General features: G+C 37.3%; 1 protein-coding gene across 3 annotated transcripts in view; it reads left to right on the forward strand.

Annotated features, from left to right (window-relative positions):
- FBXO25 (F-box protein 25) overlaps positions 1-26,061 on the forward strand; it is a 34,417-nt gene extending 8,356 nt beyond the window's left edge. Inside the window, exons 3-11 of one of the 3 annotated variants that reach the window (XM_065056013.1) lie at positions 4,261-4,370; positions 5,720-5,769; positions 8,840-8,932; positions 13,176-13,269; positions 13,988-14,172; positions 15,955-16,137; positions 18,190-18,333; positions 22,284-22,310; positions 24,822-26,061. In XM_065056013.1, coding sequence (XP_064912085.1) covers positions 4,261-4,370; positions 5,720-5,769; positions 8,840-8,932; positions 13,176-13,269; positions 13,988-14,172; positions 15,955-16,137; positions 18,190-18,333; positions 22,284-22,310; positions 24,822-24,911 — 976 coding nt within the window. In that variant the 3' untranslated portion in view covers positions 24,912-26,061. Of the gene's footprint in view, positions 1-4,260; positions 4,371-5,719; positions 5,770-8,839; positions 8,933-13,175; positions 13,270-13,987; positions 14,173-15,954; positions 16,138-18,189; positions 18,334-22,283; positions 22,311-24,821 lie in introns of those variants that run through there. The other 2 variants (XM_065056014.1, XM_013368448.3) reach the window with 2 other exon arrangements.
- The last annotated feature ends 517 nt before the right edge of the window (positions 26,062-26,578 follow it).

Raw genomic sequence — 26,578 nt, forward strand, 5'->3', positions numbered from 1 at the left:
TTTTTTTTTTCCACCAAATTATTCTGTAGAAATCTATGCTAAAGGTATTATTTGGGTATTACATTTCAGGGAGCAGTTATGGCAGTTTTTCTTTAAATAGAAATAAATTCAAGCTATGTAGTTGACTGAAACCAGTTTTACTATTACTTGTATGATCTTCCATGAGAGAAAGTATGGATAGAGTTACTTGCCAAATTTTGGCTTTTATAAATTACAAATACTTTATCTTCAGAACTTAAAAATACTTTAATACTTTCTCACAGATTCAGAAATAAACCTTCAAGACATGTAAATAATGTACATAAATTGAAGAATGTTTTTAATAAAAGAGAACTTTTAACCTTAGTCAGTCAGTCATATGGTGCCTTTGTGAATCTAGCTGATTAATTATAAAAAACAGTAGCCCCAATGATAACTGTCCTTGAACAAACGTAATTTAAATTGTTCCTGCTCAAGTAGTTATTTGGAATATTGCTTGGATAGTTGCAATTTAAACTAGTTCAATGTATGGAAACTGAGATGGAAAAAATGAGACTTTCGGGTCTGTAGCTCTTACTTGGACAATTAATAATATTATAGAAGTGAAGAGTGCCTTCTATTCAAGGTATGCAGCAGCTGGAAATGTGTTCGAGACAGCACTTGTTTAAGCTCTGTGGCTGAATGCCGGTCACAGCTACCTGCAATTTGTACCTGTACATTCTAGAAGATACATATTTCCAGTGCCATGACAGTGTGTCCTTGAAGCTTGGTGGGGGTGAGAGAACAGCACTGCCTCACAGAATTGTATGTAAATACCTCTCAGTAGCCTGCAACTTAGAAGCAAATCTGTCTTATGTTCTCCTTTGAAGTAAAGAAAGATAATTGGACTAATCTAGTACGATTTTTCATGACGGTGGTATTCCTTTCTTGTGTGTTAGGCTAATATGAACTACTGGGGCTGGCAGGCTGGTCATTTGAGTCTGTGGTGTCTCTTCTCCAATTCTGTGGGATACAGTGTTCACAAAAGTGGTTTTGGCACTCGACGGAAGTGCTCAAATTTGAGTCTCGTCTTAGACCATTTAGGCATATTTGGTGCAGGCACTTATTTCAGGGTTTTCCATGCATAGTCAAGCTGCAAATGGCTTTGAGACTCTTTGAAAACACTTGGTGTGCCTCTAGATAATTGCATCACTTGAGGGCATTTCTTCCTTCATGAGAAGAGAAGCGAAGGGGTGAGGAGGAATAGTTGGAGTTCATATAGCCCTGCCAAGTTTTCCAGCTTTTAAGTGTCATACCCAAGAGGTTATTTAAATACTCTTATGAAATTACTTTTTTGAAAAAGCTGAAATTCTTGGATGCTTTATGTAGGGTATTGTAGTTCTGAGGATACCAGGCACTTTGCTTTTAGAAGCTTTAGAACAATATTTTTATGATGTGCATCATCAAGACAAGAAATAAAGAATAGCTGTAAATTGGCAGTATTATATATGCATTTAGATCCTTCCAGGTGCACTCGTATGTGTTGTGCAGTATTATGGTAAAAACATTAAGTCAAGGCTTCTGTTAAACCATATGGCATGTGCAGCGCTTGGTTCGGTTTCTTCTGTCTTAGTTTGAGGTGGAGCTGGGGTTGGAAGTGGTGGAGCAGCTTTGTCAGTCATTGAGAAGCTTTCCAGTTTTATGGAAGGAAAGGCTAACAGTTGCCTGGGAAGTGCCTGTATTTCTGTCCCATTCTTCTGATGTCTGTGGGACCCTTGTTTTCATTCTCCATTTGAGACTTAAAGTCTGTCACAAAGAGTGGTGATGGTTACAGATAAGTAGGGAAAGGCTCTCCTCATGAAGTGGGGCAGAACATGAGGAAATAGAGCCGTATATGGGAAGATCCTCAAATAACAGTTAAATTTGTCTTTTCTCTAAAATGACATGAAGAATTCCAGGAATGTCACAGGTGACTCTGAGTGTCAAAGGTGTTTGAAATGGCCCTCTACATATTCACAACTCATTGTATTAACTGACTGTTCTTAAGCTGGCTTGCTTGTTTATCCGATACTTAAGGAAGTGCATATTATTGGGAAGCAGGAGTGGACTTTAAATCACTTCAGGTATATTACTGATTGAAACTGCCTTCTGGGGTGCTTCTTCTCCACTAACAAAAGAAGAAATTGAGCCAGATTGACCTGCCTTGTCTAAAGCTGGGTTTCAGGAATGCTGCCTCCCTCCTCTCCCAGTTGAACTGCGTCAGTGGGAATGGGATTGTTTCTGTTCTGCCTGAGCTGTACTGCAGGGTATGGGCCACCTCTCCCTGGTCTGGCATCTTGTTAGGATGATAAAGCTGGGTCTGGGAGCTTTGGGCTCTATTTCTGATTCTGCAACAACTCTTCTCATTCCGCACTAACTTGTCACATGTTGTGGTGATGCAGTCAATATGCCAAAGCAGAATTAAATAAATTAGTCTAGTGAGTTCAAAAAGATATTTCCTTTATGATAGCTTTGGAGAAGAAAACCTGATGGATTGGAATGTTACATAATCAAAGTATCTTGTCAGTGTTGATGTTCTGCTTTTGTCAGTTGCCAGTTCATTTTCTCCAAACTCTTTTTTGCTGTTTGACCAGCTATGTTATTTGGCAATGTTGAACAGAATATGTAAGTTGTTTGGTCTTCATCCTGTGCTCTAAAAATGGTAAGACATGAAGTAAGGCCCTCAGCTTGGACTGAGCTCTATCTGAATGCAGAGATATGGTAGCTTTTCCAGGATTTAAACCTAAAATAAAACCAAATTTCTATTTCTGACTCTGCTCAAGTTGTGTATATTTAAGCTGAGCTAGCATTTACTGATGAAAGGAATTAAAAAACAAAGCTTTTTTTACAGTGTTGTTTAGTCATCCTCCTTAACAGGTAATTCAAGCCTGAATATTTTAACTGTATAAATCAGTAGCAATAGACATAATATAATTTGATTTTTTGCAACGTAATGCCCAAGTACTGGTGATTTTAAATAAGTTCTTGTCCTTTGATTTTACAATGTCTGGCTGTTGCTGGTGCAGTTTGGAGTTCAAACTGCCGTGGATGGATTCATCTGGCAAATTTGGATTAAAAAATACTAGGTAATGGGAAAAGTTCTGTATGCAACTGCCTTGTCAAAGAATAATAATGGAGAATTAAAATAATCCTACAGTTAAGCTTCACTACCACATATCCTTAGTTATTTTGCTTATCTGTGCAAAGCTGTGGCCTTCAAGTGGATTGTCTTTGTTCTCTGTGCTAGAGAAACGAACACCAATTCTTATCTGTATTGGTATTCCTTTAAATTATCTTCAAAAATGGAAAGCAAAACCTTATGCAACTGTGTGGACTTTATGTAGCAAAGGCAGTTTTTCAGTGTATATAAATTTTAAAAAGGTTAGTTTATCTAGCAGAACTTAAAATAGTTTCTTTATTGTCTGTGTGTGTGTATATATATATATATATATATATATATATATATATATACACACACTCACACTATCTATACACCACATATATAATTATTCAGTATAGTCTTCAGTGTTAGGTTACTTAGTTACCTGTCAGAAGTGACATGGATATTGTGGTTTTTTTGTTGTGTTTGTTTTTTGTTTTGTTTGTGTGCGGGTTTTTTGTGGTTTTTTATTATTATTATTTGTTTATTTTTAATTAATTTTTCCTCTGGGAAAGAGGGGAGTAGACCACATGGTTCTTGATGCCCTACAAGTCACTGGTAAAATGATATGGTGACACGAAAATTGTGTGCAGTGTTGCAATTCAGGCATTTATTAAAAGGAAGACTTTCTTTTCCTTGAAGCTGACAGTAGCGAGAGAGATGTCTTTTGTTGCTGGCTTCCTGCCTATGTGAGGAAGTGCAGTAATTCTGCACTGACTTTTACCTGTGTGCAAGGTTTTTCAAGGCTTAGTCCATTAAAAATAATGAAGTTTTGTACGCCAGTGCTTTGCAGACAGCCAGCTGTCCAGCTAGAACTGTCCCCTCAATAGTCCTTCCTAAATGTAAGTAATGACTTACAAGATAGCTATTATGAAGATACTTTTGTGTATTTAATCACTTTGTCATAAAATTCAACCCCACTGGGAAGAGAATGGTAATACACCTTTTCTCCTAAGATGTGTTGCTATAGACCATCAGGTAGAGTAACATCATTAAAAATGTGATTATTTTTCCAGCTGTCAAAATTTAATGCATAAAATTATAAGCTGTATGCATCTTAAATATTTAATCACTGCTGTTCTAATTAGTTGTGTTTATTTCAGCATCTTGACTGGTGATGGTGAAGATGAAGAAATATACGGTACAGAAGATTGTGAGTTTGCAGCCAAGAAAAGGAAAAGAGATCATTTCAGGGATAACACAGATTCGCAATGTAAGGATGGGGTTTTTTTAATTTATTTTAGGAGACTCTTGTAAGTTTAGGAGAAATGTATAATAGCCATTAATTTATATTCATCTATAGAGTAGCCTCCTGAGTTATGTTTACTTCTGTGTTTTTAACAAGTTCTGGTGCCAGAAGTGATACATCTTAATTGAACTGTGGCACTGATTATCTCTTCTGTGAGTTGTTTTTTTTCCTGAAGATCCAAAGGTAATTCATTTAAGAACAGTAATTTCTGAATAATAAATGTCTTCTGATGCTAACCATGGTTTTATTTTGTGGACTAATTTTAGTTTAAATTGTTGTGGGTGCTTATGGAAGCTTCTGCTTAACAAAGCAGCTGTTTTATTTTATTTTTTTTTTCTTAATTCAAATTCTGATTAGTAATACAGCTCTAGAATCAGCTAATGAATAAATGTTTGTCGTAATACCTATGGCTCTTGGTAGAAACTTTATCAGTATTGAGGTTTTTGGGGAAAAAGTAAACTTTGAAAAAAAATTCAAATATTAAAGTAATTTTTATCAGGTCTCTTTTTTAAAAGGTCATCTATACTTTAGGCTGTAAACCTGTGTATGACAGCAAGTAAACTTATTGAAGTAGAGTAGGTAAAAGCTCATAAGCAACTTTTTGGTGTTTCTAATGCTGTGGTCTCAAAACGGTCTCCATTATTAGTATATTCCAACAGTTGTAACGGAGATGGTCTTGTAGAAAGCTGAGAGCTTCCCCAGGCTTGTCTGGGTGTAAAGCACGTTGAAAGGTTCAAGTGGCCATATGTAAGCACAGAATTTCACTTGACAACACACCAGGCTTCTGAAAGCTGAAGGTCTGCCCAGCTGCTGCTGTTAGGGTTGTGTAGTTCTCTGCAGCATTCTGCAAGTGGCTGAACCAAGTGAGTGCAGAGCAGGTGCCTTTAGGGAAGAAAATACATTAGAGTAGAGTGTTAGGAACAAAAAGGTTGCTGATATCTGCATTTTTCCTGTGTTAAGTGTTGTTCCTGTATAAAGGAGCCTGGTGGATTAAAAAAGATCGGGGGGTTGTAGGAGAAATTGGCTGTTGTTGGTGCACAGTGGACAAAAGTGCTGTATCTGCCGATTGTGTGCCAACTCTTGTGTTTGATTCGTAAAATTATTTGATTTTTCCATTATTTTTTCAAATGCATAACTTCTGAGAACTTGTAGTCATCATTTTCAGCCTTTATAAGCTTCCTTCATTAAAAGTATTCCACCATCTCTCCTATCTTATGAAGCACTTTATTGAGATAGCTTGTTTTGTTCAGTCTTTCTAGGAGACACTACCTAAAGTGAAAGCCTAAAAATGCTTATTTAAATTTTTATTTTAGGTTTTTACCGTGAAAAGTGGATTTACGTTCATAAAGAAAGCACCAAGGAAGTAAGTCCTGCATGCTGTGGGTCAATTCCTACAATCTTTGTGCTGTTTAATAGACAAATAGTATATTAAAAATGCTTTTATGCCATGTGATCCCAGGGGTTATATTCAATGCTTTTAATTGGCAACATATTACACCTGCATGTGGTGAGGCAAAGGCAGCCAGCAAAGTGACTTTTATGTGGGTCCCTGTGGCAGAGATGTTCTGCCCATCCATGCAAGTTCCCACAAGTCTCCACTACACTCCAAGCCCATCAGTCTCTATCATGTGTCTTTGAACTAAAATTGAAAATGTTTGCAAAACCAGAGTAGTGTCTCCAAAAAAGGTGTTTGCAGGCAGCCCTTGCTATTTTGGAATCTTGATGTAAATTTGAGTATAGGTAAGTAAAACTTCAGTTGCAAACTTTGCAGAGAGGACCTTTGTATTCCACAAAGTCCAGATGCTTTCAGTTTAGGATACAAACTGTACCATGCAACTGTAACGCAAACATGAAAGATCTTAGAATGACCTCCTGGAAAGCCAAGGATTAAAATATGTCCATTGAATGTGGAGATAAACTGTCTTGAAGTTTCAGTTTCATTCCAGTGTTGATTCCCATGGTTATTTGGGATAGGTGGAACTCAGACACCCATAAGGATGTCTTTCATCCATGGTAATGCCAAGAAGGAGAGGGAAGTGTGACCTGGCCATGCAGGCAGAAGTTGGCTTTGTATTTTGGAGCTGAGAGAGACCATAAAGAGCAGCGTACTGGGGAAGAGTGACGTGGTGTGGAGAGAATGTACTTACAGGAGACACTGGAAGACTACCTTGCAAGCTAGTGGCCCAAAGGCTGCTCTTCTACTTCTGAAGGGTGTTACAAAGTCTTTCACCAGATTCATAGCCCTCTTTCCCAGTTTTATCTTCATCTGTGATAGATGTCTTTACTCACATGGTCTGCAGAAGTCTCAAGGGTGCTTTTTCCCTCTGTGCCATCTCAGATTTAGGATAAGGAAGGGGGTATGGCAGACTGTCACCAGTAATTACTGTGTTTTGAACAATACAAGTGGTTAAGCTGACTTTTTGAGCAACATTCAGGCTAAAACACAAATTGGCTAAAATCACCACTTGCTGTCTTTTGTAACCTGTATGTTGTGATTTTTTTTTTATTATTATTATTATTTTTTTCCCTCCCCCTACTTGTGCAGGGGCTGGTGTACTGGTGATGCGTAACTATTTACTTGAGTTTCTTGCCCACTCAGAGTGGATGAAGTATTTTGGTGTACCAATTAGCATGTTCTTGTCACTGCTGCTCTCTTCTAATAATTGACCATTGACCTTTCCTGTTGTGGTTTTTTTTTGTTTGTTTGTTTGTTTCTTTTAGTTTATGTTGTTGTTGTTTGGGTTTTTTTTAGTGGATGGTTAGAATTAATCACTAATCTTTTTCAAGCAATTCCTTGTATAAATTCAAAAGTTTGAGTTGAAAGTTAAGTAGCAGAATGAAAAAGTAGCAAGGAATAACCATACTTGTACAAAAAACAAACAAACCCAAACAAAACCAAACCCAAACCACAGAAGAAAATTTAAGTTAATCTGAAACATAATCTACAGGGGCTCTAGTTTTCCATACAGGCTCTAGTTATACTTGGTTTCAAAATGGCTAAGTCTTGCAACTAGGAAACTTTTTTCCAAACTGGACAATGAATTTTAAGGCAAAATAACAGCAGGAGGAAGGTCATGGTAAGAAGCATGTGAAATGTGCTGTAGGAGAGCACTGAAAATAAATAAAACCTAAACATGCTCAGGTATATGGCTGAAATGAAGTAAGAGATGCTCTTTTGAGTAATTCTTGTCATGGTAGCACAGTGGGAAAGGTAGAGCTGAAGCTTCATGGAGATGTGCTTCCAGCTGTTCAAAGGAGTTCTCATGTTAATGTATTTGACCATGGTCTTCTGATAACTGTTTAGCTAGAGAACAGCGACAAATATTTAAATTTTAACAAAAGTTTTGTTGTCTGCAAGTGTTAATTCACTGTTATTAGCAGGTCGAACATGTTGTAAAGTGTGCAGCACGCTTGGATCTCTGGTATATTAACTGGATGAGCAAGCAGTGTGATCCCTAATTTAGTCATTAACTGCAAGGCAGTAATTCCCACCACTGTGCAGTAAATAGTTAACTGTGTCCTGTCCTGCTCTGGTACCTCCAGGGTAAGTAGGCTTTCACTGGGTTGCAAAAAGGAACGTTAAGTTGTACCGCCATCTTTTCACCATCACATAATTCACCAGTGTGTCTAGGAATGAACTCAAAGTAATTATTTATGCCCACCCTTCCCTGGGCTGATAAGCCACACTAGCACACTGCTCTGCAAGTGTTTTGCATCAGTTGCAGTGTTTTTTCTGGCTTCATTATATTTGCTCCAAGGCTCTTGTTTGGCTTTGTGCCTCTAAATTTACTAATCTTCTGTGATCCATGTCATTTCAGGCTGCCACTGCCACCTTAAGTAGTTTGAGAACAGCTTCTGAAACTTCCATTTTCACCTTAAGACACCTGTGCGGGTGCACCAAAATAAAATGCTATTTCTCTTGCTTTTGGTACCTAAGAAGAATTATGGCAAAACTTCTAGCACCCAGAAAATAAATTCTAGATGTAGAGACCAGTCGTTCTTCCAATCCCAGGAGCTAGTAGCGCTGTTCTTACCCTCAAATGTGAACATAAACTTAGTTAATGCTTATGGTTATAAGCTCAGTCTGCTGTACAAGCAAGCTCTATTGAGGCAAATGGAGAGCGTGACAGAGCACCAGCATTGTGGTCCTGCAATAGTGGAGGATGCTCAGATACTGGTGATTACAGATTGCATGGTTAGTATGAATTTTAATTGCTGTTGAGTAATATTGCTTATGTACCTCTTACTTCCAAAGAGTGGATCTGATTTCATTTAGTCTACTAGAAATTAAATAAATCTTCATTCCAGATACATTATATTTCCAGGGATCATGGTATACATGAGTATCATTTGCATGGTAAAGTGCTTTTCTGAATATTTTCCTCAATTTCATCATTGTTTCTTTCCATTTACATTATGTTTATTTTTCTCAGAGACATGGCTACTGCACTTTGGGAGAAGCTTTTAACCGCTTAGATTTTTCAAGTGCAATTCAGGACATCAGAAGGTTCAATTACGTGGTCAAAGTAAGCTCTTTATTTTATATGCACATTGTAAAATGCATTTGCTGATATGCCTGTGTGTACAAAAGAAACCATTTTGCACTGAACAGCTGATGATTTGTGACTGTATAAATATCCTGTTCATATGTAATTTATACTGCATGAAGCAACTTCAAAGTGAGTAGTTTTTCTTTGGTGAAAACTCATTACATTACTCTATGAAAGCCTGTAGCTTGAAAGGATGGTGATGGCCAGCATGTTCTGTATTTGCAGCAAAACACCGATTGTAATTTCAGTTGTTCATCAGTCTGGGTAGTGAATTCTCTTTAAAGGCAAAATAATTCTTATACAACCAAAAATAGCAAAGAGTAGTACATCTTAAATATACTTTATGATGTCTTAAATATGATTAAAATAGCCATTTCCAGAAGAATATTTGGTGTCTCAGTGTTCTGCATTTTCTGTTGCTTCTGCAGCTTCCTAACAGTCATGTGATTCATTGCACTTTTTTATCTAGAAAAAGATAAAAACGTATTTATCTTTGTTAACATCCCTTAAAACTGGAGACTCCAGCTTTTTTTCAGTCCTTTTTTTTTTTTTTTTGTCTTCCAAAAATGAGTTTTATTGCAAGTTGTCTTGTACAAACAATGTAGTGACATGAAGTTTGCGGAAACAATTATGATACATTAATCTTGTGATTCCTGGGAAAGTCTCTTTCTCACTGTGTTACCTTCTCTGGGTCCTGTCTAATCTTAAGTTGAGAGTTCAGTGAGTGCAGGGAACCTGTAAGTTCTGGACAACAGGGCTATCTGCCTGTTTTCTAAAAATACATAACTTGTACTTATGCCTTAATTTCCTCAATGCCTAACCAGCTGCCCACTTGGGAATACCTGTTCTAGCAGATACTGGTTTTTCTCTAGTCCCAAATTCTTTTGTCATCTAACTTGAGGTAGTAAAGTCCTTGTCCCAATTCCTAGATAAGCTGAGAATGTGAGACATCAAGACTAGAGTTCAGTTCAGTGGTGAGGCTGTTCACAAATAAGGTAGTGGTTGGAATGGATCCAGAACTTGAAAAGACACAAATCAAAATTAAATAAACATACCAGGAGAAAACCTGTATGACTAGGCTGTGGAGTATTTAGAGAGAAAACATGTTCTACCCATCTTTGTGAAGCCAAGAACAGTGTATTATACTTCCAGAAAAACAAGAGATGTGAGACCAAAGTAAACAAAGCAAAAAGGGATTTGTATCCAGGCTAGTGGTTAGGGTACTTGCCTGTTATATACCAAAAAGAAAAAATCCGTAAGGCGAATATGTATGCGTTGTGGTTTAGAATGTTGCTTTTTGATGCTGCTTTGGGAGCAGAAACAAAAACCTTGATCTTTCCCAAGACTTTTCGGCCTCAAACAGTAGGAAGAAAAAAAAGGCACCTAGAAAAGATGAATTATGTTATAAATGGGTTTAACCTTGAGTGCCTTGCGTGAATGGTAAACAGGTAGAATGGATCTGGAACTAGAATTTTCCATGTTTTTTAGATGCTACAGTGCCTAAGCTGAGTTGCTCAAAATAGTTGATTGTAATGAAGGGCAAAGTCTAACATAAGCACATTGAAGAGTTTCTCTTCTGTTTGCCAAAGAATATAAAATGGCTGATTTAGTTAGATAAGATTGTTGAGAAAGGAGCAATACTTTAAAATTCAGAAATTTGGCAAACCATTACAAGAGTAGTGGTAGACCCTAAGAAATCAGGGTGGATTTAGAATAGCGGGCCAAATTCCAAAATCCTTCTAACATTTTAGTATTTGAAAGTTTAAAAATTGTAGAATTGTTTTACAATTACAAAAATTTAATGCTCTTTGCATCAGTTCTTCTGAGGTGATGGAGGCAAACTGACTTTTATCAACAGGCACAGGAACTGTACAACTAAAACCTTAAAAGATACCGAGCTAATAAACATGATCAATATGAGTGACAGCTGCTCCTCTTTCTGTAGCTGGAGAACTTGCTGACTTGAGAAAAATTTGTGGTGTTTTATCTAATAAATTGAAACATCTCTGTGGATGTCAGTAATATATGAAGTTGCAACAGATCTTTAAAAAGGATGTTTAATCTGCTCTATCAGGTTTTAAGCCAATCTGCAACTGAGACCTAATGTAAGCAGCAGGTCATCCCACACCCATCTGCTTTAGACAAGTTCTCTTTTGCTTGGCTGAAGTTTCTGATGCTGATGTTTTGTGTCTCATCTCATTTGATGCAGTCCGGCAGTTCCTATTTCTTTTCCTCTAAGAATCATCCCTAGTAATGCACAAACACAATGGTGATTACTTTTATGTGTGTTCTGCTTGTTGCATTTAAAATAACAAGATGTAAATCAAGAAGACTTTTTAAATACCAAGCCCTACTAGGTAGCTCTTCTTTGATCTCAGACCACCCACATGATTCATTTTGACTCTGCAATTCACTTAAAACCCCATGATCATTAAAAGTTACTATAGATGTCTGCAGTGGGGGGAGGAGGTGGGTTCAGCTGTTTTCCTGCACTTGTTTATGCCACAGTATTAATATACTAGTCATTTCTTAGCTGTTAAAGGTCTGATACATTGATTTTTTTCATATGGAGGATCTTTTTTCAAAATGAATAAACAGTTTGAGTAAACAGTTGATCCATTTGGAGTTCTCTCTAGTGTGCAATGTAAGCTGTGGCTATGCACACATTACCAAGACTGAATTCCTGTCAGATCCTTGTACTCGTGCACCTGCTAAAATTGTCTTAATCCTTGCATATTAACCTTCACTGAAATTGGAATATTCATAAAAATCAGCCAGGTGGAGTTTGCTTCTTCCATTTGATCTTTAGTCTGACTTACATAACTGAGGGTTTATTTTTTTTAATTAATCAGGAGAAATGTGCATACTTGCTTGAACTGGCAGACTGCCAGAGACTTTTAAATTGTTAATCAAACTAAAAGGCTTTGAAAATGCCAGGAAAGAGGTCCTGGTATGTCTTCTCAAAAAAACAGTATGAATACATAGCTTGTATTTAAATACATCAGGGGAATTATTTCCTCCTTTCATAGCACATAATGTTTTGTCAGGGATCCTGCAGAGAAGCCAAAAGGAACATTATTAAATCAGTGAGAGAACAGGTGTATTCTCTCTTCCTCCAAAAGAAAATTAATGAGTGTCAAATCAATGTTTTAGAAATGAAGATACAAAATAATTTTTGGCAGGCTTAGTCTTTGTTCACCCTCTGTGCCAAGAGCTGATGCTGTCCTGCAAAGCGTGGCTCTGCAAGGGATGCTGGTTTTGCTCCCTGCTCTCCCTTTCTGATGCATTGAGAACACTTGTTCTGAACATACAACAATATTGTAGTATTTAGAAGTAACATTGAAGTCTGTCTTATTTCATACTAATGGACCATTTTTTTTGTTAAAGGGGCAATGGCCTCTGTCAGCTACAAAACTGAATCTAAAATGTGAAAGTGGAGGTGTAGGAATGGAACAAGGGCCAGTAGTCCCGAAGCTTGGTGTTCATGTGCAGCAACAACTTCAGCTGTTCTGGTTACTTTCCTCTAGACCATTCCCAGGGTTGTCACCACTTTTCTGTTCACAGCGGTTCCAGAGAGAAATGTGTGATCAGTTAGGAGATCTGCTAAGGGAAAGTTACTAATACAGCCTGTATGTATACTGCTCATTGTTAGATTACTGGGGCTTCTCCTACCAGGAACCTGAATGCAAGAATAACACAGATTTTTTTGTTTGTTTGTTTTTTCCTGCAGTTTAGGTAAAATACAGCATTTCCCCTCCCTGAGCAGAAAGTAGTGCACTTAGGCCATCACACCTTGATTTGACCACTACGATACTTCCACTCAGAAATGAGAAGTCTGTTAGTTGGTATCAGCTCGGAGTGATGTTCATGGCCACTGAATCTGTCAGGGGCTTTAGGAACCCCCCTGTTTGTGAGCCTCCAAAACAGACTGCCTCCATTATTGCATTACAGCTTATGAAGACCATGTGTCATGTGCTGTATAAGAGATACACACCTAGTATTTGTATAGTATTTTGAAAATGCGTGTCTCTTCATGAGTTGTTCATGTCATGCTTAAAGCTATCCTCATTTGTCCTGCTTCATTTTCCGAACTCTGTAGTTATGTTTTTACAAAATACGGTTGAAGTGATCTAAGCTATTGTAGCTGAATGTATGTACTGAAAATGTGTATTTTAAACCATATTCTGTCATTTTTCTAAATTTCGATTCTTTGTCATAGCTTTTGCAGTTAATTGCAAAATCCCAGTTAACTTCACTGAGTGGTGCAGCACAGAAGAACTACTTTAACATTTTGGACAAAATTGTGCAGAAAGGTAAGACCTAAGGTTTTGTAATGTGCTTGTTCAGATTTAATTGCTGTGACTAAGCTATCAGTGTTTTTTTTTTGTTAGCTTTATTACCATTATCACATTCTAAGACAAAGAAATAGCATATTTAATTAGTGAAAGGTTTCATACTTCCCATCGCATAGTTCCAATAATCAAGATAAAACTGAATAGTATCTGCTGAAAGAGATTGGTGAAGTTAAGGGACAATTATATTCTATTCACAAACTATTTGTTACTAAAAATTATACTCTTTATGAAATGTGAAAGCTTTAACATTAGTAGCAGTTTTTAATTTGCATGATGTACTGAGATTTAAAGTACATAACTGCTTTTTTTATTTTTAAAAAAGCTATTACATAATATTAAAAGCATTTTTTTCTGGTATCCATACTAAATGGAAATGTAACGCTATCAGCTTTGAATAGAAGAAATAGGGTTTATAAGTAGTTGTTCAGCATTAAGTTTATTAAATGCATAGCATGAAATGTTACATCAGATTTGCCTGTGAAATTGTTAGTTATTGATCTTGCACTTATGGAACAGCATTAATGAAGGTCATGGTGGGAATTAGAGCAGCTATTTGCACACAAACAGTTAAGTCATAATTAGTTAATCTAAAAAAGTGTTGATTAGCTTGAGCTAACTGTATTAGCTTGGTTAACTCAGTTAACCAAAATTCTATTTGCTTTGGTTTGTTCTCCAGTCATGGAAGACCAGTATAACCCACGATTAATCAAGGATCTTCTACAGGATCTGAGTTCTACTCTCTGTATACTGATTAGGGGAGTAGGAAAATCTGAGTTGGTAGGGAACGTCAATGTTTGGATTTGCCGATTAGAAACCATCCTTCTGTGGCAACAACAACTAAAAAACCTTCAGATGAACAAGGTATATTATTAAAGCATGCTGAAAAAGTGATTTGGGAAGGGGAATTATATTGAATGTTGGTTGATGATTTGTAAGTGAACAAAGTTTCAAATACATCTTGAATAGTTTTAGTTATTTGCTTTTAGAGAAGTAATATGAAATGAATTAAATTGAATCAACTTAATTTTCTAATGTCTTAATAGCTATTTTCTAATGAGAGCTGCTACAGTGCCTGTACTGCCAGTTTCTGGTAGACATGTATGGATATAATTGTTTTTCTCACCCAAGTCTCAAAATGTTTGTCTCTAGATTGTCAGATAGAGATGGAAAAATAGCAATTTTTAATTCCAAAGTAAATGCTCTCCTATTGAAGAAATACAAATCTAAAGAGAACTGTAGAGGTAGATTAAGAAAACAGAAATAAAATGTTTAAGTAGCAATTTTGCAGCTTTATTCATCAGCACAGTTGTGTTTCATTAAAAAAAGGCTAACGACTTCAGCATCTGGACTCTGATCATGCAGCTTCGTTCAGAGCATGTGGTGTGTGCTGTTCCAGGCTTCTATAGTGGAAACTGCTGATAAGCAGGCAAATTTTTTTCAACCTGTCTGGGTGACTCCTGGAGGAAGAAATGCTGCATGTGGTTGCTCACAGGGAGGTCATACAACTGCTTCATCTGTTGGCTTTCCGCTATGAAACTCTGAAATTGTCCTTGCTGTGTGTGCTGGGTGTCCGAATAAAACAGCTGCTGTTGGAATAGAAAGGACAAATGGGGAACCCAGTCTCAGCAGTTTTCACATGCCAAGCAGCCACACCACAGACAGCTTTGAGACACTGCAGTTGCTGCGTTTCCTTCCAGCGTGCTGCTTCCGTCTGAGCTGCTTTACGTTGTTTGAAATTACTAATGAAAAATGTTGCATCTGCAATGCTCATGTATGAACACAACGATAGTCCCAGAGGTGTTTATAGCACATGACACTGTGGAAAGCAGAGTCTACGAGTGAGATGAATGGTTGTGGATGAACCTGGCATGAGTGGGAGCTTTGTGCCACCTGCCTGCGCGGGCTCCAGGTTCAGCCTGGTACAAGTTGTTCTGTAGGTTGCCCCATTCAGCAGAGGTGTGTACTCCTAATGAGAACTTTCTCAGTGCTCTGATCTGTCACCTCCTGCAGAATTCCCCATTTATGTGCGAAGGGAACTATCTCCAGACTTCAGATACGAACGTGCTGTCTTCTGCCTCTGACTGTGAAAATGTTTTAATTCCATATTTCTGCTTGCTGGTCCTGTACTATGTTCTGTACTCTAGTTGTTTTAGGGCAAATTGACATGTGCTCAGTTTCTTAATTAAAATTGAGAAACGGTATTTATCCTACAAATGATTTTATAATTTGTTCATACTTCTATTATAGTTAGGGTTTTAGCACACTTTTCTCAAAGTTGGAATTGAATTATATCATAGTTTTCAAGACTGTATGCTCTTGAATTAGTTTCTGAGAATGAAAGTGTTTTAAAGTTATTTGGAATTCAAATAAAGAATTTAGGAGATGTTTACTTTAACAGTAGGAAAGCTGTAAGTTATAAAGACAGTCTGTAGCTCCTTCTGTACCTGTAGCCATTTAAGTTTTCAACAACAGCAATTAGAGACTAGTAGTAGCCAATTAATCAAAGTATCACAGAACTAATCATAGATCTTACTCAACGGTTTTGTACAAACTAAGACCTGAGCTACCTCTGAAGTAAGAATATTAATTATACCTTATACTGTCAAGTTCTTGTATTTAAAAGTCTTCAACTCTTATTTCCAGCAAGTCAACAATGGTCTTACACTTAGTGATCTTCCTCTGCATATGCTGAATAACATCTTATATAGGTTCTCTGACGGCTGGGACATTATTACTTTGGGTCAAGTGACCCCAACTTTATACATGCTCAGTGAAGACAGACAGTTGTGGAAAAAACTCTGCCAGTACCATTTTGCAGAAAAACAGGTAATAAACTATAATTTGCATAAATGTGGCCCTTATCTTTTCAATATGGTACACTAATAATGAAGTGCAAACTCACCTCTTTTGAGACATGTGGCAGCATGCAGTAACAGTGAAAATATTCTTTCTTTTTTGGGCTTTGTTCATACTAAAAATTGTATTCAACACGTCTGTCAGTTTAAGATAAGGATCAGGCTGTTCCCTTATATTACACTAAAAAATGTCTACCATAAGATGATTTTTTTTTACTACACAATCCCCAAGAAATGTGGTAGAAGATACATGTAGTATGTTTCTAGTTTTAGTATCTGAAGTATAATTTCTTTTACTAGTCAAGATAGGCAGACAGATTGCTTAAACCTTTAGTGTATATGAACATTCTGGTGAAACCAAAATTGGATTCTTCAAAAAAAAAAGTTTAAATGCTTGAGATTTTGAAACGAACAGAAAGAGAAATGATACTTTTCTGTTACTTCCTCATAAAAAGTATTAAAGTAATCTAGGAACTCCTTCAGAACTGTCTTCATTTTCTGACAGGAATATATGCTGGGTCAAAACTGGACTAGCTGAAAATAAAGGTATGAAAACAGAAGTTACTACATTGGAGCTGGAGGAAGAACTTTAAAAACCTGGTACATTCCAGACAGGAGGAAGTGAAAATACTCATTCTTAAATCTGACAAGTCAAAGTGGTACCACTTAGTTGGTGACTACCAAATTAACTATTATTGTAACAGGAAAGACAGAAGTGCAGATAATTAACTTGTGTGGAGTTGATCCAAGTAAAAATTTTGGTGAGATGAAAGGATCTATTCATAGAGAATACAGACAGGCATAGGCAAACTGAAAAATCTGCCTTCAAAGGCAGCTCAGGAGAGTGTGAGGTGAAGTTGTGAGGAGAGGTTTAAGTTTAATGTAGCAGTCAAATGTATTTTGAGAGTAGATGAGGTAAGCCCTACTGAACAGTGACAAAACTGGCTGGAGTGGAAGCTGTTGCACTGAGGTAAAGCTGGGAAAAAATTGCTTAAGTATTTCAGTAGAATTAGCCAGCCCTATGCCTTATGCAGGACACTTCTACACAGTGTTCCCAATGCGTTCCTAAGTGTTCACATTTAGTTTCTGATAGAGTTTTTAATGATAGAAATCTAATTATTTATTTTCCAATATTAAATTCTGCTTTTTCTGTTTAAAAGTGTACTGCCTTAATAAGCTCCAGACACACGTTATGTTGTTTTTCCTGCCCTCTGCAGTGTCTTTGAACCATTGAAACAACCGCAAAAACGTACTTGATATCTGAAGAGCACTTTTAGAAAAAATGAGAACTCTACACAGGGAAGCTATTATGAAATGAAGTGTAGCTGAAATCACAAAGGCAGGGCTATTCTCCCCATCTAGGAGTAGTCTTCTGAATGAAGAAAGCCCTCAATGTATTAGCATTAATCCACACTCAGTGGAACAAGAAGTCTTACAAGTGCATACTTAATAAACCTTGGCTGTATGTTAAGCTGGGAGAAATAGCCACTGTGCACCAGCTAATCTTTACATAAAGATTATATCTTCAAGAAGTAAATCAATCACTGATTATTGCTATCCTTCTAAAAAGATCATAAGTAAATATGAAAAATAATAATGTATATGCTTTTAAAATGAAAGAAAAAAGCTTTATTTAAATCCATAGTTACTATCTTAACAGAAAACCACTATTTGTAATGCACAATCATTTTTAAATCTTATTTCTGAGTGTTGTGAAGTTTAAGTATAAAATGAAGTACTTATGGCTCTAAATACTATTTTAGTTATGTGGTTATTGACTATAATTAGAATAATTTCAAGACAGTGGAGTTGGATCAGTTGTGTATGGCCTACTTTTTCTTGGCAATGTGTACTCTCCTATTTTTAGTGTTTTACCTTTCTTGTGGCTCGATCTCTCACTGCTTTTCAGAGATGTGTGATGTCAGATTATTGACTTGAAAGCATTCCAGTTACAGAACTTCAGTTTAACTACCATTTTATTTTCCAGTGCTTTACCTGATTTTATATTATAATTTATGTCCAGTTTTGTAGGCATTTGATCCTGTCAGAGGAAGGTCACATTGACTGGAAGCTGATGTACTTTGCACTTCAGAAATACTACCCAATAAAGGAGCAGTACGGGGACACCTTGCATTTCTGTCGACACTGTAGTATTCTCTTCTGGAAGGTAAGAGCTTTGAAAGAGAAAATCAGAAATAAGTTCAAACAGCTACTGCTGATTGTCTGAAAGGAAAAATATTAAGATCATCTTGTCAGATTACTCATCTGAAATGTGATTGAACAATATCGAACTTTTAAATCATAGAACTTCCACATATATAAAACTTCAGTAATACATTCCAAAGTTGTTCTTTATCTACCATTCGTGTCTCTTGATACCTGATAACCTCAATGCTTGGAATTGCAAGGAAAAATGCGATGTAGAAAGCATTGCACTTTGTCTTTTGTATCTCTTTAGTCTTATGCAGAGTGGTTAGCAACTTGTATGGAGTTGGCCATTTTGACATCCCTTTTCTAGTGATAGCATGGCAATCAGTATGTCTCTAATGAGAACTGAGTACTATAGCATTCCTATCACATGGGTGTAGAACTTTGTATTTTTTTAGCCTTGCTTCTGTCCCATATGAAGTTCAGAGGGGTGTTTGAAGCTTCATTCAGAATTTATTTTATGTTGATTCTGATGTTTACCATGAAGCATGTTCTGTCTTACACGACAATTTTAACTTTTGTAGGGTGTTCTCATGTTTAACTCGTGCATGAGCACATAGTCCTACTTTTACTTTTTGTTGTACCATAATCTAGCCTTGTAGTTAGTGAGACATCTTTTTAATTTTGCAGCTTAAAGCTCAAGTATGGGTCATGGTAAGGAGACAACAAGAGCACAAAATGTTTGAGAAATCTTGGAAAACAATCATATTCTAATTCACAGAAATTAGTTTCTCTTGTGTCGCCTTTCTGTAATTTTAAGAGGAGTTGAAAGTCAGTGTGAGGCTTTTTTATTTTCCATGGAAAACTCAAGGCAGTTTAATAGGATAAGCTAGCTTTCAAAGTAGCACGTTCCTGAATGATGTCATCTTGAAGTTGTGTACGTGTCCTTGATACCACAGGAGCCTTTCCAGGTACTAATATGTTTTGCTAAATTAATAGTAGGAAAGCAGGTAGTCAGAATTGTTTTCTGCTCTGAAAAGTCTGGGCATTTCCTGACCAGCCTGTGTCAAGAGAGACATTACAGTGCAATTGGTCTTTATCATGTTGCTCAGGATGTAGGGTGAAGTTTTCTCTTTGAAAGTGGAAATGTTAAAGGTAAGCACACAGCATGCAGGCAGGTGGGCATTTTTGGTATTGGATTTGTTTGGATTGTCTGATTAATGCTTTCTACAGTAAAATTGTCTCTTCTCATCTTAGTATAATTAAAAGTATACTACTTTAATATTAGGAATGACTAAAATGTGTTTGGAATTAAATGTTTAACTTTGGATATCATGTGTGTCAGTAAGAAGCAGTGAACCTGTAACTTAACACAGTAATTTATGAAGAGACTTTGTTTGGATTGATGAGCGGTACCCAGATGATCACCATTGCAGTGCTGACTGCCTCCTCCTGCAGATTTGGGCAGGTTGTGGGGATGGTGTGGCTATAGATGCACTAAAATTTGGCAGCAGGCGTTTGGGATTGGCTGTTTTACCAAGAGCATGGTCAGCAGATTGAGGAAGGTGATTATCCCTTTTCACTTGGCACTCATCAGGGACACCGCATCCAGCCTCAATACAAAAAAAACGATACTGATAAACTGGATGGTGTTCAGGTGAGGACAAAGTAAGCAGGGAGGCTTGAGGACTTGTCCTCTGGGCTTGAAGACCTGCTCTATGAGGAGAGTCTGGGAAAGACTCTGTCAGAGGAACACCAGAGTCTGCTGTGGGGAGAGCCAGGTAAGGGAATGGTTTGACCATAGAGCTTGTGCAGTTTCCATCCTTCATTTTCAAGGCCTGACTGGGTGGAGCTCAGAGCAACCTGGTCTGATCTCACAGCTCACCCGCTTTGAGCAGAGGGCTGGACTGGAGACCTCCTGAGGTGCTGCCCAACCTGATTATTCTGCAAGCCTGCACTGCAGTTTTCCTTCTGTAGGACTTGGAAGCTAAGCCTTGAAATAAATATTTGATCAGGCTGAAATAGATTATCAAACAAATTTATTTCAGCACAACTGGTACCCTTATTGTCAGGACACCGATAATTGGTCTGAAAAACTGTTCCTCTGCTTATAGGGTAGTGTGAATAAAGTAGTGCTAGTCTCTCTGAGTTATACAGAGGAACAGTAGTTCTGATTTTTCAGGCATTTGTTTCTATATCATCTGTTAAGCTTTCTAAAAAGAGATGAGAAACAAAGCAGAGGGCAGGAGGGTCCTCCATTGGTTCTAGAAAATTTCTGTGCTAGGTGAAAATATTTCTTAATTGGAAAGAACTTTTATTAGGCTTTGACAATTCATTCAAGCTTCAGTATCATACTTGATTAGGCAGATTGTTAAGTTAAATATGTATATGAGTGGTTGTCTTAATTATATCTATTAATATAATGTACAGATTTTTTCCCAACTCAATTTTTCACTCTGCCTAATTCCATTGAGCATATGGGGATTGGGATCAAAACCAAACTTTAGAATAGAAATCACAGTACTTTACAGAAGAAAAGTACCAAGTGTTGGAATCTTGAAACAAAGGGAAGCACTGGATTCTTCACATAGCTTATAGTACATAAAAACTTCGTTTCTTCTTTTAATGGTACACTACCAAAATCAGCAAGCTTTTGCTTTCAAGAAGAACTTCAGGCAGTGGGCTGAACACTTCTTGGTGTTGCACCTTTGGGCTTGTGTGTTTTGGGTTGTATTTTTTTCTTCCACTCATTCAAGAACAAAGCTGAACATTGGAATAGTTACAGGGGAACAAGTATTTAAGTGACCAGGGCTTGAAGATGACTAGCAGAGGTTAATTTCTTTTACCTTAACTGTGTTAAAGCTACTAAGGAATGTGGCCGATAGTCCTAAATACTTCTCAGAGAAAGAAAAGGGATGAATAAACATGAGACTACTTAAGGAAACTATTTAAGCTAAGGGACAGCCTTGATGCAAATACATTGTAGAAATTGGTTGTGAGTAAACTTCTGAGTTAAGAGTTTCTAAGAACCAAAGCAGTGAGGTTCTGAAATAGCCACAAAGCACAGGCTTAGATAGTGATGAAAAGAATCTTAATAAGTTTATGAAATTGATACTATAATGTAATTGCTGGCAACATGGGACCTACACACAGGAAGTTCTTTGTCCTGCATTTTGTGTCCTTGTAAAGAAGGTCTTGCAAAATAAGAGACTGATGGCTACTGAACTGAATTAGCAAACAGTAGAAGTAGGGAAATGACTTTACTTTTCAATGTGCTTTAATTATTTTAGTGTTACTTTTAAGAAGTCCTTAAGAGCTTTCAAGAAGTAGCATTTGTATTGCCATGTTTGTTTAAAACCTGTGACCATAGTAATGTTGAATACAAGGAGACTCCTAAATGCGCTGTAGGAAGCACAGTGATATAATAGAACATCTTGTACTCTGCTGTGTTAAAGGGAGTGACTGTAAGAAACTCTCTATATCAAATGAATGTATTTGAGAAGTGTCTTCATTTGTCCATGATGAAAATGAGCAAAATCTGTAATTCCAGTAGCGTCAAAGTAGTGGCAAGCTAATTATTGACTGATAGCTCTCTAAATGCTTTCTACAGATACTATTTCTTCTGTTCCACTAGGCAACATTGCAATTGTAGGTAATTTTCATTTTCGTGGCTCAGTAGCACACTTCAGTTATCCCCGAGATGGCCATAGAAGTTGAAAAACCTCTTTCTTCTTTCAGTATCCCGGGCTTTATGCAAAACAGTGTAACTCTTTTGCGTAAGTGAAATACCTCACACTCGGCTTTAATCTTGGGGCTTGTGCTGGTTTTTGTTCTCCAGCTGCTTGTGATTTGTCAGGAGAATAAAAGACTATTTTTCTGAATGGCTCATGAACCTCAGCTTCAGTAAACCTTAACTCTGCTTCTTTTACTTTGTCTCTCCTTCCTGCTCCCTTCTTCATGATCCCAAAGGACTACCACCTTGCTTTGTTACTCAAGGTATTGCCTGTGTGTCTCATCTGTTTCCATTGCTGACTGTTCTGTAATGTCCAAGTGAATAAGAGATTAATTTCTAATTGTTTGACACTCTGTGTGTTTGTTTTTTTTTTTGTTTTGGTGGGTGTTTTTTGATTCCCCACATCAGTTTAGAAGCAGGAATACTTTGTTCCTTGTTTCCTATTAGATAAGGTAGCTGCGACTTTCTGTCTTAGTTTTTCATCAGGTTTGCTTTTTATTGTTGTCATATTCCCTGTTAATGCCATTTAAACTAGTGCCATAATTCAGCTTCTAATGAACGTAGTAGGTGCATGTTGTTGGTGAGATGAGTGAGATTTGCGAAGAAATGGGTTTCTCTGCACTCAGTGTTAGAAACTGTTTTGGCACTCCCCGATGTATTTAATTCAGTACTAAAATGACAGTAACATGAAGCTCAGATAACTTTCTTTAATGCAAGGGTACTAGAACTGATTTTATTCCACTTGGGATGCTTTAGTCATACATATTTTTATGAAAGTATCTCTGAAAAGAAATTCCCAAAACGGGATGACTTGAGAGAGTGGAAGGAGGCAATTAAAATGTTGCTTTCTAAATGAAGAAATGGTGGAAATAATTATATAGAAAAGGACTGTAGTTCCAAAGTTATTATGGGAGCTTCTTAATTTCCAGTTATGATAAAATTTGAGGAGGAAAACTATTACATTTGCCAGTAAACACTCCTCCTGGTGAAGTATTATGTTAATTTAAAAGAATTCCGGTTTAGCTGTAAGTAGCTACATTGAAAGTAAGTATGATTTGAACACCATTTATTAAATGGCATTTTGAGCAAAATGCCTTTTTCTTGGAAGGAGGAATACTAATAATTACAGAAAAGTTATGAGTCTTCTTTTCAATCCTCACCACTTCCCACCACCCCACCCCCCTGTGAAATTGCTGTTTCTTTTGTTTTAATACCTAAAAACCCCAAGAACTGATCTTACCGACATTTTTATTGGACCTGTAATTCCTGACTGAGCAGAGCTTTCAGAAGCATTTTTGGGATGATGCGCAGAGCAAAGCAGATAGCATGGTACAAATTCTGTCTAAAATATTTAGGAGTATAAAAAAGCACTAAAAGGGGATAGACTGGAGCTTCCTTTTCCAGAATCCTTAATTCTGATAGTGTGTTTTCCTGGAAATGGAAAGTAATGATATGACATTTACATGGGTATGGAAGATGACGGTTCATTAGCAGCTACCTTTGAGAGCGGTTTCTGCTGTGGTGTATCCATCTCTTCCTTCCAAGTGTCAGCTCAAGATGAAGGTGGCAGGTGGTCTTAGTCTTCTGTTTTCTCATCTGCAGCTTCCCCAGATACAGGCAGTTCTACCAGTTCTACCTGGGCTCTGATCTGTTTGTCTCTTCTCTTTTTTGTTCATGTTTGTTTGGGTGTGGAAGGGAAGGTGGCATCTTTGACAGCACTTTCCTTATGTCAGTTTCCAAGTGAGAGAAGTTTTTTTGCCCCATATGATTAATTTGTCAACGCTGCTGGAAAGGGAGAGAAACCCCTTAAGACCTGGGGAGGACAGTTTCTGAGCTTTAAAACATTGTTGATCCCTTAAGGTGTTTAACCTCTTAATTAAACTGTCTGGGACTTTCTCCTTATTACACCTCTAGTATTTCCTTCCTTTAGAAGGTTCTAATGAGGTGCAAAACTGAACTTTTCATTTGAAGAGAAATTTGAGTCCTAAATAACCAGACAATTCTGCTGAGTTCAAGTTTCTGTAATATTAAAGCAAGCACCACAGGCTTAGTGAACTTGTAATGACAGAGTCTTTCCATCCTGGCTTCTGTATTCTGTATTCCAAACCTGCCTGGGTGCTAACTTGTGTTTTAAGGCCGTGCTTTCAGGTGGGGAAAATGTCGGAGTGAAAGAGGAGAAAAAGATCAGTGGCAGGGGGAACAAGCAGGGAGAAAAACTGATACGGCTGGGACTTCAAACATGCTGTTCAGGTTTCCTTGGGAATGTCTGCTGCCCTTCAGTTTGAAAGCAAGGAGCTTATTTTCCCCCCTGAAGTAGGAGTTGATTCCAGATTTTCATAGAACAGAAAATGTAGGTTCAACAAAGCAGTGGATTTTCTTTGGTTTTAGTTACTAAAAACTAATGGATAAGGAATATGGAATGTTTTCAAGAGCTCTGACTCAGGTGTTGGTTTGGGTAGGAACAAGGGGTGCGTGTCCAGGGGTGTGTTTTGTTTGGGGTGTTTTTCTCTGAAAAATGAAGACACCCTGTACTACCCCAGTCAAATGGGAAGGGCCTATTTTCTTAACAACTTAATCTAGAGTGCTTAAAGAGAAATAGTGAAATCTTGAGAAGAGCAAGTTCCTATCAGTTTGTTTAGAGTGGAAGTAGTCGCATGTGCCTATATGTGAATTTTTGCTTTTAGTTTTGGTTGGGTTTTTTTTTACATTGGGAGGGGAGGGGCTATTGTGGGTATGGAAAGATAGCTTACTTTTTTTTGTCCTTCATTTTTCAGGATACAGGACACCCCTGCACAGCCAGTGATCCAAACACCTGTCTCATGCCAGTATCTCCTCAGCATTTCATTGATCTCTTCAAGTTTTGAGATGTTCAGTAGCTGTTTGTGGCCATTTTTGTGCAGAGTCAGGCAGGATATGTTATGCTTTTTGTGCAATATATTTAAGTGTAGAGTTTTGTTGTAATTTAAAAAAGATATGTGGGAGATCATCAGACAGGCTTATTTGGTGTGTGGTGTTTATGTGCAGAAAAGAGCTGAGGAGAAGGAGACACATGAAGAAAATTTCTTTGTCAGGAAATCTGAAGCGGACTTCTTTTCAAGTCCAAGAAAGACCATTTTAATCTCAACTTTATTCTTTGACGCCTTAATAGTTGCTTAAAATTATGTGGGGGAGTTTGGAAAATTTCATGGAAGAGTTAAACTGCTCTTACAGGGACCAAAGGAAGGGTTTTTGGTTAATCCTTCTTTCTTTAAGCCACTGTTTTCCAAACACCTCCATATAATTTACGCTATTATAATGAATAGACCAATATTCTCTTGGACTCTTAATGCAGCAGTTACCAAGATGGCATTAATTATTGTGGGCTAGTGAATATAATACAGCTGTGGTTCCATCTGCTGCTCAGCCTATGAATGAAGGAAATCAACTGATCTTTGTACATACATTATGCAAAAATATTTTTAAGGACTTCATTAAACATATAACCTATCTCAGCACACTCTGCATAACTTGAGAGATGAGTCTGGGGCTACTGGAAGGTGATTTTTGTTGTTTTTTATGGTAGCTACAGCTTTCATTTATGCTGTTTGGTATGTCTACAAATGCAACTGCATTAATTCATCTTCTAAGAAGAAGACACTATTGAAAGTTAACAAGAATGGAGTTGCTTGTTTCTATGCTGGTACTGGGGCAGGACATGAATTCTGCCACCTGAGGTTCTAACCTGACAAGGCTTTACAAGCTGTGGGAAAGGCTGAAAGGCAGTCTGAGCTGAAGCACCTTCAGCCAAGTTCGGCAGATGATAAATTCTCCAGGAAGCTATTTTCTTCTGTCCTGTAGAACAAAATTCATTTCTTGGCTTAGGCAGGTAAAGGAAAAATTAGGGAAGTTTTGGGTTTGTCAGTGAAATTTAATAAATATGTAATGTACAGAAAAATAAATCATGTACTATATTCTGCACTTGCTTGTTCTGAATCTAGTTTTGTACAGTGTAATAAATCATGGTTTTATCTATTATTCCCAGAAGTATCTCGTGCATAGAGATGAATGCCTTTGAATTTTATAAGATCTTTCTATAACCTGTTCTTTGTAGTAATTGGTAATGGAATGAGCAGCATACAGGCACACAAGTGACATTGCTTTACAGTAATTGGTTGTATTAGCACTTTTTTAATAGAAGAGCTGAACTGTTAATTTGCTGTACAAGAAGAGGAGAATATTTCTTTGGGAGACTGTTTTATTAGCTTTAACTTAATGTCAGTATTATACCAACCTTATCAGTTGAATTTGCTGATAGATGGATTTTTTCAATTGCAGGCTGTTGTGGGTTGTTTCTTTCCTGTAGTTAAGGTGTCTGCAGTGGCAGTGACCAGGCATGGAACTGATGATGTCCATTCTTACTCCTGCTCACTCAGAGCACAGGGGCAAACCGCACCTTCCTCACCCAAGCGCTGCTGTACCCACTGCATTTGTTAATGAAAAAGCTCTGATGTGAGAGCTCAGAGAATCTGGTAAGAGAACAGAGAAGGGGATG

Source organism: Columba livia, chromosome 3, assembly GCF_036013475.1.
Source record: "Columba livia isolate bColLiv1 breed racing homer chromosome 3, bColLiv1.pat.W.v2, whole genome shotgun sequence".
Lineage (NCBI taxonomy): Eukaryota > Metazoa > Chordata > Aves > Columbiformes > Columbidae > Columba > Columba livia.